This window comes from Podarcis raffonei, chromosome 18 (genome assembly GCF_027172205.1).
Source record: "Podarcis raffonei isolate rPodRaf1 chromosome 18, rPodRaf1.pri, whole genome shotgun sequence".
Lineage (NCBI taxonomy): Eukaryota > Metazoa > Chordata > Lepidosauria > Squamata > Lacertidae > Podarcis > Podarcis raffonei.
The window spans coordinates 3,318,739-3,338,766 of NC_070619.1; the positions used below are offsets into that span (position 1 = coordinate 3,318,739).

A 20,028-nucleotide genomic window follows, 5' to 3' on the forward strand; every position below is an offset into this window, starting at 1 on the left:
TGGCAAAACGGACACACAAACTACATGACAAGGATAACTGTGATTTTAAAGATGAATGGGAACCCTTTACAAAGTATTTAAAGGAACAACAAAATGAACTGGACTCCTTGGCAGGTTTTGAATAAACATTCACAAACTTCTTATTGATAACATCTAGATAGATAAATGTGGGACCTGGGTGGCGCTGTGGGTAAAAGCCTCAGCGCCTAGGGCTTGCCGATCGAAAGGTCGGCGGTTCGAATCCCCGCGGCGGGGTGCGCTACCGCTGCTCGGTCCCAGCGCCTGCCAACCTAGCAGTTCAAAAGCACCCCCGGGTGCAAGTAGATAAATAGGGACCGCTTTCTAGCGGGAAGGTAAACGGCGTTCCGTGTGCTGCGCTGGCTCGCCAGATGCAGCTTTGTCACGCTGGCCACGTGACCCGGAAGTGTCTCCGGACAGCGCTGGCCCCCGGCCTCTAGAGTGAGATGGGCGCACAACCCCAGAGTCTGTCAAGACCGGCCCGTACGGGCAGGGGTACCTTTACCTTTATAGATAGATAAATTAAGGATCTGTACAGTTTTGTAACATGCAGAAAATAACATATGTTGATAAACCAGAGAGAGGAGCTGAGAGAAGTCTTGGGGGGAGGGTGGGCTATATTTTGGAGAGGGGAAAATAGGGGGTAATTTAAGGATGATAAAATGTTACGTTGAAATTACTAATAAAAATATTTTTTAAAAAAAGAAAGGGAGAAAAATAACAAGGGAGCTGGGAGGTGCTTCACACTGCAGTTTAGCAAACTGCTGGGTGTACTTCCTCCCCTCCTTTAAAAGCTTGGGGTGGGGCTTGGGGAAAGAGTGGAGGGTCCTTTGGTGGGGACAGGTGAGGGATGGGTGAGGTGTAAAAGGGCAGGTGGGGTGGGGAGCAAATGGGTAGATTGGTGAGCAGAGTAGCCCCTAGTTTGGAATTATCTACCACTGAGTGAGTGCCCTTCCCTTCTTCCTGCTTTTAACGATAATAGTAAATAATGATGGATACCTTAAGGATCACCTCTCTCTGTATGAACCGACCCAGACCCTGTGCTTGTTATCTGAGGCCCTTCTTTATGCCCCCCACCCTAGAGAGGTTTGGAGGGTGGCAACAAGAGAGCGGGACCTTCTCGGTGGTGGCTCCCCTATTGTGGCATGCTCCCCCCGGAGAGGTTTGCCTGTTGCCATCACTACATGTCTTTAGGTGCCAGGCAAAAAACATTCCTCTTTAGCAAGGCATGTGGCCATTAAATGTGGCCTGTGAAAGTGTGGGGGCAGAGGACTGTTATTATGACTATTTTATTATTAGGCTGTCTGTCACTATGGCTTTTTAAATTATATTTTTATCATTAAAGTTCTGTAATGTGTTTTTAACGTTGTACACCGCTCTGGAATCTTCTGTTTAAGTGCAGTACAGTCATACCTCGGGTTACAGCCGCTTCAGGTTGTGTTTTTTCGGGTTGCGGACTGCCGAAACATGGAAGTACCGGAAGGGGTTTTGGTGGTCGCGCATGTGCAAAAGTGCTAAATCGCGCTTTGTGCATGCGCAGAAGCGTCAAATTGCAACCTGTGCGTGCGCAGACGCGGGTTGCGAACGTTGCGGGTTGCGAACGTGCATCCTGCATGGATCACATTCGCAACCCAAGCGTCCACTGTATATAAATTGAAATAATAAAAGTAATTATAGTAATTATTATTGTTATAACAAGAGGGTCGTGAGATGAGCCCTCTAGGCTTCCACGGAGCAGGGAACTGCCTTTCAAACCTTCTGCCCCTTTCCTTCCCCCCCAGATCCTGCTCATCGCTTTCCTGAAGGTGATTGACGAAGGCAGCCACATGGTCATGATGGAGTGTCCGGAAACCGTGAACACCCTTTTGCACGAGTTCCTGTTATGGGAGCCGGAGGCTGTCCCAGCCGCGGATGGAACAGAAGCAGAGAAGAAATAAGAAATAAAAAAACCAAAACCCTTAACAGCTACTTCGTGAAACTAGCGGCCTGCTCACGTTGCTGATTCCAGAGGGATGTTTTTTTCTGGTTTGGAGCTTGCGGCAGTAGAAGGTGCGGCTGTGGCCGGCGGACACCTCCCTGCAATGCGGGACGGGCGGAAAAGCCTCTTTCCTCCTCCTCCTCCTCCGCAGAGAAGCAGACTGGACCTTCGTGGGCTGGGCACATGCAGGGTCACAGCCGAGTGAGGTGGACCCTCAAGACAGGTGGGAGGGAAGGGGTTGGCCGCTACCTGAGCTTTTGCCCTCGCCTTCCCCCTTGTAATGTCCTCGTTCGTTTTTTCACACTCAGCCTCTGGAAGGCTGCAGAAAAGAGGCTGTGGCGCTTCCTCAGGACGTGTCCCAAGATGGCAACCTCAACTCCGTTTGGGAGCCGGCCAAGCTGACTCGGGCACGATTGAACCGACCCGGATTTGTGTACACAGCTTAATAAATCGGCGACCCTCCTCCCCCCGAATTCCCTCTGCCCCTCAAAGGTGTGGTAAACAAATTCTCCACATTGGCTGAGCCAGGAAGGAGAAGGCAGTGGGGAGATTCGAACACTTGCCCATTGCTTGAGACGAGCATCAGTGCTAGGTTCTGCCATGGGGGCAGGCGTTCCCAAGCCCCTTGCCAAGAGGTTCAGGGGGCAGGGCTCCCCGGTATTTACTCACCCATCAAACACCTCCTCCCCTTCTCTTCACATCGCCTCCAAACCTCCGCATTCTCTGGGCAGAAGGTCCTGGAGCCCTTCTGGAGTTTGGGGGTTCGCTTCTGGTCTTCGGCAGCTTGTAAATGTACTGTGAAAAATTGCAGGACCCAAAGGTATTTCAGGGTAAAGGCACCTCTCTCTCCTCTCCACAATCTTTGGCACTTTGGTTGGGAGAGCAAAGTCCCCGTAACTGAGTAATTCCTTATTTTGTCAGTGCCCGTTTGCTCCGTATCAAACCTTTGGAACGCTCCCCTCCCTTCCCCATTCACCAGGAGAAATGGAAAGGAATTGCAAAAAAAAAAAGAGTTCTGTCTGGGAATGGGGCTTTTGTTTCATTTTGTTCAAATTAGGAACAGCTGCTTTGGTCTAATGATAAAGGCTTGGATCAGAGGGAAGTGGCAGGGCACAGAGAAAGGTGACTTCTCAAAATCTGCTGCTCGTCGCTGCCGCCCCAAAATCTGGCGAGGCTTTAGGGGAAAAGCGCACAAACCCAGATGGATCCGGGGTGGGAGACCGTTTTGGTTTCCTGGGCTGGAACCTGGACGGGCCTCGCAGGCTGAATTTGACCTCCCAATCGCATGACATCGCTATGATAGCACAATAGACAGGTGAGCCCCACACCTCACCTCAAAATTGGCACATACCTTTTTCTTCCTCTCCCCCACTCGCTTAAATGAGCGGCTTCAAACAGCTGTAAGCGCCGCTTGTCAGCTTGAATTAAGCCCCGCTGCCTTTTCTGCCATAAGGATCTCTTCCCAGCCACGGTGCACAGCCAGTGCAGGATTAGACCCAGATGAGCAGGGGGAAGGCATGGTTTGGGGAAGATGGCAGCACAGGCCTACAGGCCAGAGAATTCCTGACCTCTAAGTGTTTGCCTTACTCAACAACACACCCAGGACAGAGACATTTGCAGCCATTAAAAAAATAATAATATCCCAGCATTTTGCTGGGTCTGAATCGTTATACTCGCAATGACTTCGCCACCTCTCCCAATCCTAACTTCGTATGTGCTCTTCTTAATGGTTGGTTTTGTTCACCAGCCCAGAACCTGCCAATGTGGGGCACATTCACACAAGCCACAGTGCGGCGGGGAGGGTGGCCAGAGATAGATCAGTTTAGGCTGGCAGTGGTGCCCTGCCTGATAACCCTCTTTTGTCCCAAATTAGATTTTAAAAAGTTATTATTTGATCCTGCTGCGAGCAGGCCTCCCTGACTCAGGACTCCTATAAGCAGCTCAAAAAAACCCATTATTTGGTTGGAACAATTCACACACACACACACACACACACCCTGACCATTTCGAATGCTATCTCCATCCACTCTACACCATTACCTGCCTACCCTAATCCAACGCAAGGTCATTTCCTGCAACATGTCAGAGGGTATGGGACTGCAGTTTGGGATTCTGGAGTTCCAAGGCAGAATGTGTGTGAATACCCACCACGACCAAACCCTTGTTGCGCATCCACGGACAGGCAGCCAGACTTCGCTTGTTTACAAGCACACAAAGCAAACCAGTGCTGAGCCTCCTTAGTAGCATCGTAACCATAATAAACAGCTTAATACCTTTTTTATTATTTAAAAAAAATCTGTATTCTTAGGAGACTGTTTTAACCAGCTTGGAAATTGATCCATGGTTTTGTTTTTATTTATTTTGAGGGGCGGGGGAGCCTGCTGCTGTGAGTTCCACAGATCCAGGCTCTCTCCAGCCGGGAGACGAAACGGGATTGTGCGATAAGTGTCACCCTAGACTCTCAAATAAAAGTATTATATTCTCAACAGATAAAGGAGTCGTTTCTTGGATCTGCAGGAAAGAGTCGAGACGATAGAGGCTTGGAAGGAGAAGTCTCCGACACCGCTGTGGAACCTTCCTATCAAGGGCCACATTTCCTTCTGAGAAACTTTCTGGGGGCCAACGGCAGGTAGAACAAATAGGAAATTTCCTTTTGTGCAGTAGGGCTGGTTCCTACCCTCTTGCGTCTCCTTTCAGGCAGTTAAGAGGCTGGTTCTGAGTTCAGGTTTCTCCCGTCGCCCCTCTCATCCTCGTAATAACGACCCTGCAATGGAGGTTCGCTTGAGCATTTCTGACATCTTCAGCCTTCACCACAAAGCAGACTTGTGCTGGTCCCGTGGGCTAACTGAGAGGCGAGGTCCGAGTCCAGTCCAAGGTCGATGGTGCAATAGGAAGGCAGTCCATAGAAGTCGAAGCTGGGTGCAGGGCAGGGCGTCGGGTGAGGTCAGGAGCTCCGGCAGGGAAGCAGGTCAGGGATCAGGCTGGAGCCGACAACCAACGATGTTGCGCCCGCAACTTGGGACCGGGGCTGGCCGGCTTTTATCTGCCCCGAGGCATAGGGCAGCCCCGATCCTCAGGTGACTCGCCTTTCCTGGCCTGGAGGCGAGCCCTTCTCCTGCGGGAACTTAGTTTCCTCCGCCTCTCTGCCCTGAGCCTCTGCAGCTCAGGAGAGGCTGGAGGGTTGCCGGACCCAGAGGCAACCCCAGCTTCCTCTGACGGGGCTGAGAGTGGAGCACCTGCAGGCAATGGGTCCTCCATCACCTCAGGAGCCAGAGCAGACTCAGCTGGTGCCTGCACTTGAGGACCCAGCTCAGGTGAGGACCCTTCAGGCTCAGGACCCAGCCCCGGCTCAGCTGGTTCTGGAGGTGGGGAATCCTGTGCAGGCTGGGATCCCTCAGGTTCAACATCCGAGTCCGAATCCCAGGCCATCACAAGACTAGAAATTTGCCCCTTCCAAGTGAAAGAAGGAGGAAACCATAGTTGGCAAAGGGACTCCTGAGGGTCAACTAGTCCACCCCGCCACTGGAGGAAGGAAATCTAGGCTGTGCAGATGGCTGTGCAGCTTGGAGAAATCAAGGAAGAGCTCATCCACACCTCAAGGTTATTCCTGAACTTTAAAAAAAAATTAATCATTTTAAAAATTTGTTATGAAGCCAGCTCTTTTTGGGACCAGGCTTTCCATGGTCCTGATGCTGCTTTGAGGTCTGCGTGCTCAGAGGTGGTGGTTGGGCAAAAGATGGGCAGCCATAAACTGCAGGTCCTGCATTAAAGCAGGGGTGTGTGTGTGTGCCAGGGTGGAATGGATGTCCTCACAGTGGCCCGTTTCAACTCTTAGGTTCTCCTCCTCCCTTCTGAAAAGAGCTGCGAGAGCAGAAGCCGGAAGCCACATCGCTCACCAGGGGCAGGAGGAGTGGGGTGGGGGTGAGGAAAGAGGACAGGAGGCCACGCGTTTCTGCCCGATCCTAGAAAAACATTTAATTTTTCACCAACTCTACATGATCCGAAGGAAGAGGAGGACTGAATGAGAAAGCTACATATAAAAAAAGTATAAAAGCATAAATTACAGAATTAAAAACAGTAAAAGCACATGTCTGACAGCTACATATATACGTGTTTCTGAGAAGGGTACAGGAGACTCTGTTTAAAGAGAGAGATGAACATTCAGTTCTGTCAATGTGCATCAAGAGCGAATTCAAGCTTGTCCAACACTGGTCCTTCTCTCCTGTTGAGACATTGGGGAATCCAGTGGCAGGGAGTTCCGCATTCCCCACGAACTCGCAACTCCAAGCCGAGCCGGAGGGGGGCGGGGAGCCAACAAGGCAAGTCCTAGCCCAGGCATCCTCAACCTCGGCCCTCCAGATGTTTTGAAACTACAATTCCCATCATCCCTGACCACTGGTCCTGCTAGCTAGGGATCATGGGAGTTGTAGGCCAAAAACATCTGGAGGGCTGAGGTTGAGGAAGCCTGTCCTAGCCCAAGACCTCGGGCATAATGTGATGACCGCCTTGACCAGGCCATGGGTATCGTGTCTGGTCCATGTGGTTGGGGGCTGGCCGCGCCTCGCGAGCCAGGCAGCTGTCACTGGCCTGTGCGGATGTCCGCGGGGCGCAGCTGCCGCTCCCCCTCTGCCAGGAAGATCTGCATGGCTCTGTGAAGGAGGTGGGTGCCCAGGCAGCGCCTCCGCCTCATAGGCCAGCCTGCCACGATGCCGTAGTAATTCCCTTTCTTCTGATTGGTCAGCATCTTCAGCCCTGGAAGAAGACAGGGGGAGCGTGAGCCGGTTGATTTCCCTAGATCTCCCAGTGTCTTTCGATACCACTGACCACGGTATCCCCGCCCCCTCCCCGAGGCGGATGTCTGAATTAGGACTGGGGGGGGGCAGGGTTTCCAGGAAGTGCTGCTTGACCCTATGGAGCTATGAGCTATCCTCTCTCTCTTTCTTATTTATTTATTTAGTAATTAAACTGCCCTATACCCACAGGTCTCAGGGCGGTTCACAAGATGCAAAATCACAACATAAAATACAAAATGCATAATCAAAATAAAAACAACGATAAATAATAATAATAATAATAAAGTATTATTATTATTATTATTATTATTATTATTATTATTATTATTATTATTTTTATACCCCGCCTTCCCTGGGCAGAGCCGGGCTCAGGGCGGCTAACACCAGTAAAATAAACATAATGGGGGATACAATTTAAAATGCAGGTTAAAATGCAATTTAAAATGCAGCCTCGTTTTAAAAGTAGCCCATAGATCAAGACCATAAGGGGAGAGAAACATAAGGCTCAGACTGAGTCCAAACCAAAGGCCAGGCAGAACAGCTCTGTCTTGCAGGCCCTGCGGAAAGATGTCAAGTCCTGCAGGGCCCTGGTCTCTTGGGACAGAGCGTTCCACCAAGTCGGGGCCAGTGCTGAAAAGGCCCTGGCCCTAGTTGAGAGCAGTCTAACCACCTTGTGACCTGGGACCTCCAGAGTGTTATTATAACAACAACACCATCACAATAATCCCCCCTTCCCCATTTTAAAAGGGCACACCCCCAATGTGGGGATCAAACCCATGACCCTGAAATTAAGAGGCTCACGCTCTACCGACTGAGCTATCCTGGGATGGAGCCTGCCCTTCAGCCTTAGCCCCCTCTGGCATGCGCCTTACCGATGGCATCCACCATGCAGGCTTCCCTGGTGTAGGCTTCCACCGGAATGACGTTCTGGAAGCAATGCATGGAGATGACCCCCTGACCGCTGGCCCAGATTTCCAGGATATGCTGGACTTTGGAGCAGGCCTGGAGGAAAGGAAGGGAGCTGGTTAGCGGCAGAAAACAAGTCTTTGCTTTCAGGTCTGTTTCTTTCTTTCTTTTTTTAAATGATATTTATTGAAAGTTTAAGATTACAGAAAAAAGTAAGAAAAAGAGAGGGGAAAAAATTAAACAATACAAATCAATACATATAAAAAAAAGAACAAAGCACACAATATATCAAAGCAAAAACAAAAACAATTAAAAACACATCCAATATTTCCATATCTTTATCTTTCATTAACTTGTTTCATCGACCTCCTCACACCTCCCTTTTTTGTATTCTAGTTATTAATTATTTCAGCAAATCCTTTCCATCTTTCACTATTTTCTGTCGTTTAAATGTCTTAATTTATTTTAACCTTATCTTACCATAAAAAACCCTAACACTTATTTGTACATAACTCCTTATAACATTTCTACTAAAGCCGTATAGTTTCATTCCAACATTTTTCTAACACTCATTAATTTTACAATATTTCTCTAAATAAATTTTTAAACTTTCTCCCGATCAGAGGAAATCCGCCATTGCCAGAGGTGCTACAAAAAAGAAAAGACCGCAAATATCCAACTCTCCACTCAACAGCCAACTCATGCAATACTCTCAGGGCAGACTGTATAACAGCAAGCAGGGTGGCCCTTACTGTGATTCCACTAGCATTATTTATCAGCTTAGGTAGAGGTAAAGGGACCACCCTGGGCTTTGCTCTGCCTGCACCTGTCTGCCTTGCTTCCTCCGGCTCTGCTGGTAGTGCGTCAAGGCTTCGTAGAGGTGGCAGTATGGCCGGGAGCGCTTCCCCTTGCCCACGTAGAAGATGGCGCTGATGAATGTCCGGAAACACTCGGCCCGGCTGATGTACTGGCTGCGGAAGGGCAGGTTCTGGGTCACCCTGTCGGGCACAGGCAGAAGGGCAGTTAACCAGCGGAACTCGCCGCCACGGGAGGCAGCGATGGGCCAGCAACCGGCTGTCTACCAGCTCCACCTGGGACGCAGGCTGAGACCCTACCTGCCCGCGGACTGTCTTGCCAGTGGTGCATGCTCTAGTTATCTCCCGCTTGGACTACTGCAACACGCTCTACGTGGGGCTACCTTTGAAGGTGACCCGGAAACTGCAATTAGTCCAGAATGCGGCAGCTAGACTGGTGACTGGGGGCGGCCGCCGGGACCACATAACACCGGTCCCGAGAGATCTGCATTGGCTCCCAGTACGTTTCCAAGCACAATTCAAAGTGTTGGTGCTGACCTTTAAAGCCCTAAATGGCCTCGGTCCAGTATACCTGAAGGAGCGTCTCCACCCCCATCGTTCTGCCCGGACACTGAGATCCATTGCTAGAAGTGAGGTTACAGGGAACCAGACAGAGGGCCTTCTCAGTAGTGGAACCCGTGGAACGCCCTCCCATCAGATGTCAAGGAAATCAGCAGCTATCTTATTTTTAAAAGACATCTGAAGGCAGCCCTGTTTAGGGAAGTTTTAAAAATTTAATGCTGTATTGTTTTTAACACTCGATTGGGAGCCGCCCAGAGTGGCTGGGGAAACTCAGCCAGATGGGCGGGGTATAAATAATAAATTATTATTATTATATATAACCTGGAGGGCTTTAAGAGGCGACTGGACAAATTCGTGGAGGAGCAGGGAGGCTGACAACGGCTGCCAGCCATGATGGCCAACATCGTCGACGGTGGCCATGTTTCTGAGCACCAGCTCCTGGAAACGGCAGGAGGGGTGACGGCCCTTGCGATCGTGCCCTGCCTGTCGCGTTCCCTTGGAGGCATCTGGCCGGCCACTGGGGAAACAGGCAGGCTCTTCTTATGTTCTTAGGGGGATATTAGGAGGCACAATATAGTCTCTGTGAGACACATGCACTCACAAAATGCAACCCCCTAGATCGGGGATCAGGAACCCTGTCCCTCAGCTCGAGGGCTGCATTCCCATCCAGAGGCGACGTGCAGGGACGGAGGCAAAAGCAGGTGGAGAGATGGATGAAAATGTTACTTCCATCCAGGTAACCTAGTGGCGTGATCAGAGTTCCAAGGGTGCATCCCTGCCAGGCCAAAACACCGGGCAAAGCAGGGCTGGCAAGGATGTTCTGTGTGGCCTGGGGAGAATTTGGCCCTTGGACATCTGGGCTTGAGCTTTCCCACCCCTGGGTCATAGAATCGTAGAACCGCAGATTTGAAAGGGACCATGAGGGTCACCTAAGTCCAGCGTTTCCCAAACTTGGGTCCTCAGCTGTTTTCTGAGGATGAGACCTCCTTCTCAGGATTTAACCTCCTTCCGTCGGGCCTGTAAGACAGAGCTATTCCACCTGGCCTTTAATTTGAATTCAGCCTGATCTTTTATTCCCTTCTCTTCCCTCCCCCTCCCATGTTATGAAGATCACCCGCTCTGAGACCCCACAGCTAATTCTCCCCTGGCCTCCTCACTGGCCTAAGTAGGACCAACTCAGCCAGCTATCCCCGGGGATTATCTAATTGATTTTTGATTTTTATTGTTATTCATGTTTTTATACCGTATTTTATCCTGCTTTTATAATTAAGTGTTTTAAAGTGTTTTAAATTTGTTGTTAGCTGCCCTGAGCCCGGTTTTTGAAGGGCGGGGTATAAATAAAAATTCATTATTATTACTACTACAATTCCCATCATCGCTGGCCACTGGTCCTGCTAGCTAGGGATGATGGGAGTTGTAGTCCGAAAACAGGTGGGGACCCAAGTTTGAGAAACCCTGATCTAGTCCAACCCCTGCAATGCTCAAAGCCACAACCCTGAGGTTGAGAGATTTGTGCTCTACCAGCTGACAAGCTCTTCTCCGTTTGAACTGGTGATCAGATGGGGCTGTGAGGCTGTGGAGCAGAGGCAAGGAGAGAGGGTCTCCAAGCCCTTTCCTTGCATGGCCAGAGAGGCCTGACAACTCCCTGAGGGTTCTGTTCCGTGGAAAAGACGGCATACTGTCAAACTATACCCTCAGTCTTCACCCAACACTCAGCTGAGTCTGAAAAGGCAGGAATTGCCTCCTTTCCCCCCAGGGGCAGCTGAGACAGCAGAGTCGGGGAAAAGCTTCCACACCTGGGATCCAGGAGCAGGTAGTTGAAGCTGGACTTGAGAAGACCCTCCCTCCACTTGCGGCTCTTGTCCGGCTGGTCGAACTGCCTGGACAAAGCCATCTCGTCCTCCTGGCCATCTGGGATCTGGTAAGTGTCCAGGGCAGAAGACAATTCCGGGCTGTAGCCTGGAGGCAAGTGAAGAACAGACAACGCCACCGCCACCAAAACAGAGAAGTTTGTTAACACATGGTGGCACACGACACGTAACAAGGAAAGAAGGGTGGAATATTATCTCAATATATGATCACAGGAGAGAGACTTTGTTATCTCGTGCACGAGCAGAATAGGGCTGATTGATATATCATCCTGAACTGGTTTGAAGTCCACATTGTGATATCGGTTTCATAATTTTGGACCTGGCAATATATAACGAATCGTGTGTGTGTGTGTGTTATGCACAAATCACAATGTGGGGAAAACTGTGAAGCCAGCTCGTGCCTCTACACAGCTCCATTCTTATGTCAGATGTTGTGATATACAGTCATACCTCGGGTTAAATCTTTTCAGGTTGTGTCACGCGGTGAACCGGAAGTACCGGAAAAGGTTACTTCCAGGTTTCGCCGCTCACGCATGTGCAGATGCTCAAAATGACGTCATGTGCATGCAGAGAAACAGCGAATCGTGACCCGCGCAGACGCAGGTTGCGTTCTGCTCATGTTGCGAATGGGGCTCCGGAATGGATCCTGTTTGCAACCAAAGGTACCACTGTATCAACGTTTCATGATGTTTAGCTGGTGATATATTGCGATGTTGGAAACCAGGTATCGCCCAGCCCTAGATCGGAACAGGTGTAAGTGTGTGTGGTGGTGGGGATTCGTGTATGACTATTATTATTTTTAACAGGAGCTCTAAGCCCCCTAGCCTGCAAATTAGAATCAGCAAAGGAGATATGTAAACCACTCCCCCCCAACTTTAAAGACATGTCAGTTAAAGGCAAAGAAGCACACGGGATGGCCTTTCTGGAGATGACCCTGGAGCATAGCTGTCAACTTTCCCCTTTTCTTGCAAGGAATCCTATTCGGAATAAGGGAATTTCCCTTAAAAAAAGGGAAACGTTGACAGCTATGCCCCGGAGGGGTTGAACCCGGGACCTTCTGCATGCAAAGAAGGCCTCCATCAATGGGCTGAGGCCCTCCCCTACCCCCAGGCAAAGCAGCCACTCACCTGCAGAGCCCTTCCGGGCCTTGGTCTTCGGGTCGCTCATCAGCTTCTCAAGTAGCTCCAGGTAAATTTTCCTGGTGAGTCCCGTTACAGTACCCGGGTTGACGCCGAAGTCTCGAAGCTGCCGGACTAGCGCTTCGTCTGAGAGGTGGCTCAGCTCAGAAGCAGCTGGTGGAGAGCTGCGGCTCACATCTGCCGGCCTGGCCGCTTGACCGGTGTATGCCCGCCAGTCGTAGATGACGGTGTCTTCGGAGCTGGTGGTGTTGGCCACGGAGTCGTCCGTGCAAGGGATGTGGCGCTCCACGAGGGCGTGCCCTTCATCCTCGTAAAGGTATTCCACGGGCTCAGTGGCGCTCAGGTTCACGGGCCGGCCACCGGGTGACAGCTGGACATCTTGGGCAATGGGACTCATCCGTCCGGACGGGCAGGTGGATGTTGGCGGCGGCGGCGGCCCTCTTGCAGGCAGCCGGCTGAAGCTCACTCGCGAGCGATTGGCCTGCCTCTTGGTCCTACCATGCCTGGCACTTAGCCGCTCAGGTTCACCCCGAGGCAGCACAGCATCCAGGCTTTCTTGGGCACCATTCCCTGGTGGCAGCTTCTCCTCCTTCAAGAGAAGCTCTTCCTCTGAATCTGTCGCACGGTCGCTGCCACGTTTGGTGTCAGAACGGTCACATCCTCTGCAAACATCTCTCCCAGAACTTCCTGGTGTATCCGGGCTGATGAGAGGGCAGCCCGAAGGGAGGGACCCTGAGCAGCTGCCTGGATCACAGCTGCTGAGACCAGCCCCTATTAATAAGGTGTCATCGAGTTCACCCTTCTTGCCTCCAGCCGCACCAGGCAGGCCGCTGTTCCTTGGGCCAGCGGATCGATCTTGCCTATCGCCGGAGGCCGGAACCTGCCCTCCGGGGTTTCTCGTCCGCCTGGGACGCTGTGGCACCTCCAGGGTCTCGTCGAAGAGGGAGGAGGAAGAGCTGGCATTGTGCGTGGCCGACGCCATCATGCGGCTTTTGGTTCGGGGTGTAACGTGCCGGGGGCTTTGGTGGGGCTGGAGCAGCGGTGAATGGCAGACCCTGGTCGCCAGCATCATTGACCTCAGCTTGGCCTGCAAGCCGGCCGGCTCTTCTTTGATGCTTGGAGGAGTTTGATGAGGGACGGCCATTGTTTCAGCCGCATCCCAGACCATACCGGAAGGGACAGGGCTCTCATTCTCTAGGGAAGATGTCTCTTCAGATGCCTTCTGTATGAGCACCGTTTCTGGAGTCCACAAGTGCCCCTCTACATCCTTGGTGCTCGTGGAGTGAAATCCTCTCCTTTCCTCTGTACTCAACCTCTCCTGAGCTTCAGGCGAACCACTTCCTTTTAGTTTGCCTTGTAGTTTCCAGGTACCAACTCTCCCAACGATGGGAGAGGAAATTTCTGAAAGATGCTCGTTCTCTGCTCCAGAAATCCTTGGCTTCTGCATTTCCCTGAACGGCGGAGACTTTGTGCCTTGGTTCCCCCACTTCTGCAAAGGGCATTTTGCAAGAACCTGGGACGTTTGGGAGAAACCCGACTGCCCGCCGTTCTTGGGCCGTTCATCCTTCCCAAAGCTGCACAGGTCCAAAGGTTGCCTCGCAGCGCATGTGTTGGAAGAAGCCCCCTTACAACCAATTCTGTCACACAAATGTCTCAGGCGGTCAGACCTAGCAGGAGAATTCCTCTCGCTAAATGCCTCAACTGGCTCTCCAGAGCTGCTTACCGGTCCTCTAGAAGATGGGCCTAAGGACAATTCTGACGTTAAACTGTTGCTCCCAGTATTGTGGGAGATGCACGTGGAACAGCTCGAGCTGGCCTTCCTTCCCTCCTGGTTCTGAGCCTCGCTGCAGCGGAGTGCTTCCGTAGTGCTTGCGTAACATTCGCTGTCGCACGAGGCATACTGGCCACTGCTTGAGCTTTGACTAAATGATTCGGCTCGTTCGGCGCCTCCGCCCAGATTACCACAGGCACTCGGCAGTAACTCCGCATTGACCACGACCGTCTTTTCCAGGTCCGAGACGGCTGCAGCGTTCTCCCGGGTGAACAGGTAGGCGTGATCAGGCGAGGTGACGTCCAGCCCTTCGTGGCCTGTGGCTCTCACCACAAGGTCTGGGTCTAGAAAGCTGCCATAGTGGGAGAGGTTGAAGGTGGTGTTTGGATCCTTCATGCTGGCAATGGGATCTGCTTCACATTCGGACACAACTGCATGGGTGGGAGAGGGCCCGGGGATCTCCCAGGATCTGTTAGCGTTCTGTATTTCGAGGCTCGCTCTCAGCTTGCTGTCGATTAAAGTGGAGGGGGGAAATGCGCTGTCTGGAGGCAAAGGGGATCCCTTAGCTGTAGTGCTCTGGACACAACGAGTTTGGGTTGTGCCAAGATCTGGTTTGAGGGGCTCGGGTCCTCCGATGTGAAAACCCCGTGTTGCCAAGGGACTGGGGGCTGGCTGCCCAAGCACGCCGCCCAAGCCGGCTGAGGCTGCCGGCTGAGCACAGAGGTCTCCCTGATCGGACAAAGTGCTGGAAGCCAAAGAACACTCCGTTAGGAACGAAGAAGCGATCCTGTCCTCAAAGGAACAAGTTTTATCTTGGCTCTTTGGAGGGCGAGAAAGGAAGGTGGGTGGCTTCGCATGCTGAAGGCTCTCATCCGGAGGAGGCCGCAAGTTTCCTCCCGAGGCGATGGGGCAAGCGTCGTAAAGCCTCAAGGACCGCCCAGGGTTCAAGGTGTCTTCAGTCACGGTGGAGAGGAAGCTTTCTTCTCTTCGGTAGCCTGTATAAAAAAGAAAGAGAGGGACAAATGAGGCTAGGATTATTTAATTTGAGCCTCTGAAATTAGGGAAACAGGAGTTGCTGGCATCCTGCTACACATCTCAAGCATTTTTGAAAATTGCAGAAAATAAGTGTAAAAGGTAGAGGACCCCTGGACAGTTAAGTCCAGTCAAAGGCAACTATGGGGTTGCGGCACTCATCTCACTTTCAGGTCGACGTTTGTCCGCAGACAGCTTTCTGGGTCATGTGGCCAGCAGGACTAAACCGCTTCTGGCGCAACGGGACACCGTGATGGAAGCCAGAGTGCACAGAAACGCTGTTTACCTTCCCGCCAGAGTGGTACCTATTTATCTACTTGCACTTTGACGTGCTTTCAAACTGCTAGGTTGGCAGGAGCAGGGACAGAGCAACAGGAGCTCACCCTGTCGCGGGGATTCGAACCACCAACCTTCTGATCGGCAAGCCCAAGAGGCTCTGTGGTTTCATCTTAAAAACTACTAAATCAGGCTTCCTCAAACTCGGCCCTCCAGATGTTTTTGGCTTACAACTCCCATCATCCCTGACTAGCAGGACCAGTGGTCAGGGATGATGGGAATTGTAGCCTCAAAACATCTGGAGGGCCAAGGCTGAGGAAGCCTGTACTAAATATTTTAAACAGGTTCATGTTTTCTCATGCTCACACTTCCGAATTTTTTTGCTAAGCTCTGTTTCGGCCGCAGTTACGGTATAGCAAACAAATGAGAATGTAAAGTTTAAAATCGGGGGATAGGATACGAAGATAGCATTGCATTGGGGGGCAGGGAGCTTGATTGCTTCTCCCTACTTACTCATCCAGTGGCGCTGCTCCTCTGCAGCCTCGTCCAGGAACCCTTGCAAGATACGGAGGCACATCTCGTTCCCTTCCTCCAAAGCCAGGTCGATGGCAGTGTTCCCGTCCTGGGAGAAAGAAGAGGCTACAGGACCAGGGAGCTGGGCCTTCCCCTCCCCCGAGCTAATCTGGCTTGCTAGTTCTCTCCATCCAAGTTCCCTTCCTTGCCTTTCCTTATTCCAATTAACATGGGACAGGTAACCAAGAAAGAATTTCGCAGCTTCAACTCGTCAACCGCCAGTGCTTTGGTTCTCCCTGGAATGGTTTCTCATGACGTCAGTGGGTCTACTCTAACTATCTTTGTAATAATAATAATAATAATTATTATTATTATTTATACGCCGCCCTCCCCGGCCAGAGCCGGGCTCAGGGCGGCTAACATCAATTAAATTTCAGTAAAAACATAATAAGAAAACAACAACAAACAAATTAAAATACAGGTTAAGATGCAATTTAAAATGCAGCCTCATTTTAAAAGTAGCCCATAAATCAGAACCATAAGGGGAGGGAAACAGAAGGGTCAGACTGAGTCCAAACCAAAGGCCAGGCGGAACAGCTCTGTCTTGCAGGCCCTGCGGAAAGATGTCAAGTCCCGCAGGGCCCTGGTCTCTTGTGACAGAGCGTTCCACCAAGTCGGGGCCAGTACTGAAAAGGCCCTGGCCCTAGTTGAGACCAATCTAACCACCTTGCGACTTGGGACCTCCAAGGTGTTGTCATTTGTGGACCTTAAGATCCTCCGCGGGGCATACCAGGAGAGGTGGTCCCGTAGGTACAAGGGTCCTAGCCTATGGCTGGAAGAACTTAAAAAGAGCTGCTGGATCGGGTCAAAGGGGGCCCAGACAGCATCCCGTTTACCACAGAGCCCAACCAGAAACCAGCAAGCAGTGTCTCAGCTCAACAGCAACAGGAAGTCCCTGCAACCCTGTCACCCCCCCGCCCCCCCCCCACAATGGCAAGAACTCTCTGGCCTACCTGGTCTTTCAGGTGGGGGTCTCCTCCTTCCATCAGCAAGAGCTTTAGGCACGTGTAGCACCCCCAGGCGGCTGCCACATGCAAGGGGGTGAGACCGTCCACGGACCTAAATCACAAGCAACACCTGGGATTGCACCTTGCACAACGTTAGGTGCCCAAGGCCTGTAGGGCGTCAAGAGTCCCGATTTCTTGCCCTGGCGTCTTGTCGCGAACGACGGGCAGCCAAGCACCCACTGGCAGCAGCTCTCCTTACCCTCAGCCCCCGAGATTCATGCGATGTGTGCATGCTCTGTCACTGAACTACGATCTTTCCCTTTAAAGTAAAGCAGGTCTCTGGATCTGCATGGTTCTTGACGTTAAAATTTTATTATCTTGAGGTCAGACCTAAACGGCCTCTGTCCAGTACACCTGAAGGAGCGTCTCCACCTCCATCGTTCTGCCCGGACATTGAGGTCCAGCGCCAAGGGCCTTCTGGAGGTTCCCTCACTGCGAGAAGCCAAGTTACAGGGAACCAGGCAGAGGGACTTCTTGGTGGTGGCGCCCGCCCTGTGGAACACCCTCCCACCAGATGTCAAAGAGAACAATAACTACCAGACTTTTAGAAGACATCTGAAGGCAGCCCTGTTTAGGGAAGCTTTTAATGCTTGATGCATTACTTTATTTTAATATTGTGTTGGAAGCCGCCCAGAGTGGCTGGGGAAACCCAGCCAGATGGGCGGGGTATAAATAATAAATTATTATTGTTATTATAGACCACTGGATGTGCAGGTCAAATCTGTGTCCAGGGCAGCTGTCTACCAGCTCCATCTGGTACGCAGGCTGAGACCCTACCTGCCTGCACATTGTCTTGCCAGAGTGGTGCATGCTCTGGTTATCTCCCACTTGGACTACTGCTATTCGCTCTCTGTGGGGCTACCTTTGAAGGTGACCTGGAAACTGCAACTTATCCAGAATGCGGCAGCTAGACTGGTGACTGGGAGTGGCCGCCAGGACCATATAACACTGGTCCTAAAGGATCTTCACTAGCTCCCAGTACGTTTCTGAGCACCATTCAAAGTGTCAGTGTTGACTTTTAAACGGCCTTGGCTCAGTATACCTGAAGGAGCGTCTCCACCCCCATCGCCCAGCCCAGACACGGAAGTCCAGCTCCGAGGGTCTTCTGGTGGTTCCCTCATTGCGAGAAGTGAGGTTATAGGGAACCAGGTGATGGCGCCTGTCCTCTGGAATGCCCTCCCATCAGATGTCAAAGAAAAAAGTAACTATATAATCTTTAGAAGACATTTGAAGGCAGCCATGTATAGGGATTTTTTTTTTGTAAAGTTTAAAGTTTTATCTTATTATATACAGTCATACCTCGGGTTACAGATGCTTCACGTTGCGCATTTTCGGGATACGGACGCGCCAAAACCCGGAACGGGTTACTTCCGGGTTACTGTGCTCACGCATGCGCAGAAGCGCTAAATCGTGCTTTGCGCATGGCACAGAAGTGCCGAATCGCAACCCGCATGTGCGCAGATGCGGGTTGCGAACGTGCCTGCCGCACGGATCATGTTTGCAACCCGAGCGTTCACTGTATGTTGGAAGCCGCCCAGAATTCCTGGGGCAACCCAGTTAGATGGGTGGGGTATAAATAGTGAATTTATTTATTATTATTATTAAATAGGATGTCCCTATTTTCACCGGAGAAATGCTACAGGGTATGCAAATAATCTGATGCCAAATACGTTCGCTCACACTAGATGGCCGCTGGTGGGTTCAGAGCTCATTTCTCCATGGATGTAGCAGAAGGACCCTGCAGAATACCTGATATTGGGGTCTCCGCCATACCGGAGGATGAGGGCAAGGCACCGGATCCCACTCTCCTGCTCCATCCCAGCGGCGAGGTGGATGCCAGCAATCCCCTCAGGCAGAACCAAGTTGGGGTCTGCTCCCTGCTGGAGAAGGGCTTCGACCATTCTGGGAAGCAAGAAAACAGCGACTAAGAGATAAAATTCCAGGAATTAAGATCTGCAAGCCAAGAAGCCCCCAAAACCAGTTGGAGAGATTTACGTTTTGTAATAATCAGTGAAAGAGGAGAGTGCAAAATATGGTCTGAAGCTCAACATCAAGAAAACGAAGATCATGGCCACTGGTCCCATCACCTCCTGGCAAATAGAAGGGGAAGAAATGGAGGCAGTGAGAGATTTTGCTTTCTTGGGCTCCATGATCACTGCAGATGGTGACAGCAGCCACGAAATTAAAAGACGCCTGCTCCTTGGGAGAAAGGCGATGGCAAATCTAGACAGCATCTTAAAAAGCAGAGACATCACCTTGCCGACAAAGGTCCGTCTAGTTAAAGCTATGGTTTTCCCAGTAGTGATGTATGGAAGTGAGAGCTGGACCATAAAGAAGGCTGATCGCCGAAGAATGGATGCTTTTGAATTATGGTGCTGGAGGAGACTCTTGAGAGTCCCATGGACTGCAAGAAGATCAAACCTATCCATTCTTAAGGAAATCGGCCCTGAGTGCTCACTGGAAGGACAGATCCTGAAGCTGAGGCTCCAAGACTTTGGCCACCTCATGAGAAGAGAAGACTCCCTGGAAAAGACCCTGATGTTGGGGAAGATGGAGGGCGCAAGGAGAAGGGGACAACGGAGGACGAGATGGTTGGACAGTGTTTTCAAGGTTACCAGCATGAGTTTGACCAAACTGCGGGAGGTAGTGGAGGACAGAGGTGCCTGGCGTGCTCTGGTCCAGGGGGTCACGAAGAGTCGGACACGACTAAACGACAACAACAACAAAATAATCAGTGCTTTTTTCTAGGGGTTCTCCAGGGTTCTGGCACCGTTTTTCCCTAGAAGAAAAGCACTGGTGGTATTATTAATAATAATAATAATAATAATAATAATAATAATAATAAAAATAAAATAATAATAATAATTTCAGGGGTAGTTTATGTTACATAAGAAAGCTTTTGCAAAGCCAAAAGGGAACAAGCGTAGAAAAGAGGGAGAAGCCTCTAGAGAAATTCACGTGTACACGTGAACAGGTGCATTCACACATGCGCTTACTCGCACTCTCCGCCCGACAGAGCCTCGCGCAGCCGGACCGAGAGCGGCAGGGAGCCTGGTTCCATTCCGCCACTAGAGGGCGGCCGAGGAGGCGCGTCTGCGCATGCTCACTCCGCCCGCACATGCGCAGATTTCCCACAGGAGGCAGCGGCTACTTCCATCCCCGCGCGGGCGGCGGCGGCGGGATTTCGGCCCGGCGGGGTCGCCTCGAGACGCAGCCGAAGAACCGCCCGCGCAGCCCCGGCCGAGGGCCGCGCGCCCGCCGCGGCTCCCTCACAGCCGCTGTCGCGGC

General features: G+C 51.4%; 2 protein-coding genes across 4 annotated transcripts in view; one reads left to right on the forward strand and one right to left on the reverse strand.

Moving 5' to 3' along the window:
* Positions 1-2,991, forward strand: part of ABHD8 (abhydrolase domain containing 8) — a 31,881-nt gene extending 28,890 nt beyond the window's left edge. Inside the window, exon 5 of the mRNA XM_053372514.1 lies at positions 1,800-2,991. Within this exon, the coding sequence (XP_053228489.1) occupies positions 1,800-1,955 (156 nt within the window). The 3' untranslated portion in view covers positions 1,956-2,991. The remainder of the gene's footprint in view (positions 1-1,799) is intronic.
* A 2,954-nt stretch (positions 2,992-5,945) lies between these two features.
* ANKLE1 (ankyrin repeat and LEM domain containing 1) lies at positions 5,946-20,023 on the reverse strand. Of its 3 annotated transcripts, none has more exons than XM_053372473.1 (9): positions 19,737-20,011; positions 18,490-18,664; positions 16,687-16,792; positions 15,674-15,782; positions 12,070-14,847; positions 10,868-11,030; positions 8,522-8,693; positions 7,662-7,791; positions 5,946-6,748 (listed from the first exon to the last, which is right to left on the reverse strand). In XM_053372473.1, exons 1-9 carry the CDS (start codon positions 19,858-19,860, stop codon positions 6,576-6,578), a joined length of 3,930 nt encoding a protein of 1,309 aa, XP_053228448.1. In that variant the 5' UTR covers positions 19,861-20,011; the 3' UTR covers positions 5,946-6,575. The 3 variants fall into 3 exon arrangements, with proteins under 3 accessions (XP_053228448.1, XP_053228450.1, XP_053228451.1); XM_053372475.1 differs by having other exon boundaries at positions 18,490-18,642; positions 19,737-20,010; XM_053372476.1 differs by lacking the exon at positions 8,522-8,693 and having other exon boundaries at positions 6,644-6,748; positions 19,737-20,023.
* Positions 20,024-20,028: the final 5 nt, after the last annotated feature.

Bases quoted from the DNA above. Each gene is read 5' to 3' on its own strand.
- ANKLE1 (XM_053372473.1), bottom strand. From the start codon at position 19,860: ATGTGCGGGCGGAGTGAGCATGCGCAGACGCGCCTCCTCGGCCGCCCT. The intron at 14,848-15,673 runs GTAAGTAGGGAG...TTTTTTATACAG, and splicing joins GGAGCAGCGCCACTGGATGA to GCTACCGAAGAGAAGAAAGC. The intron at 8,694-10,867 runs GTGTGGAAGCTT...TGTGCCCGACAG, and splicing joins TACCTGCTCCTGGATCCCAG to GGTGACCCAGAACCTGCCCT.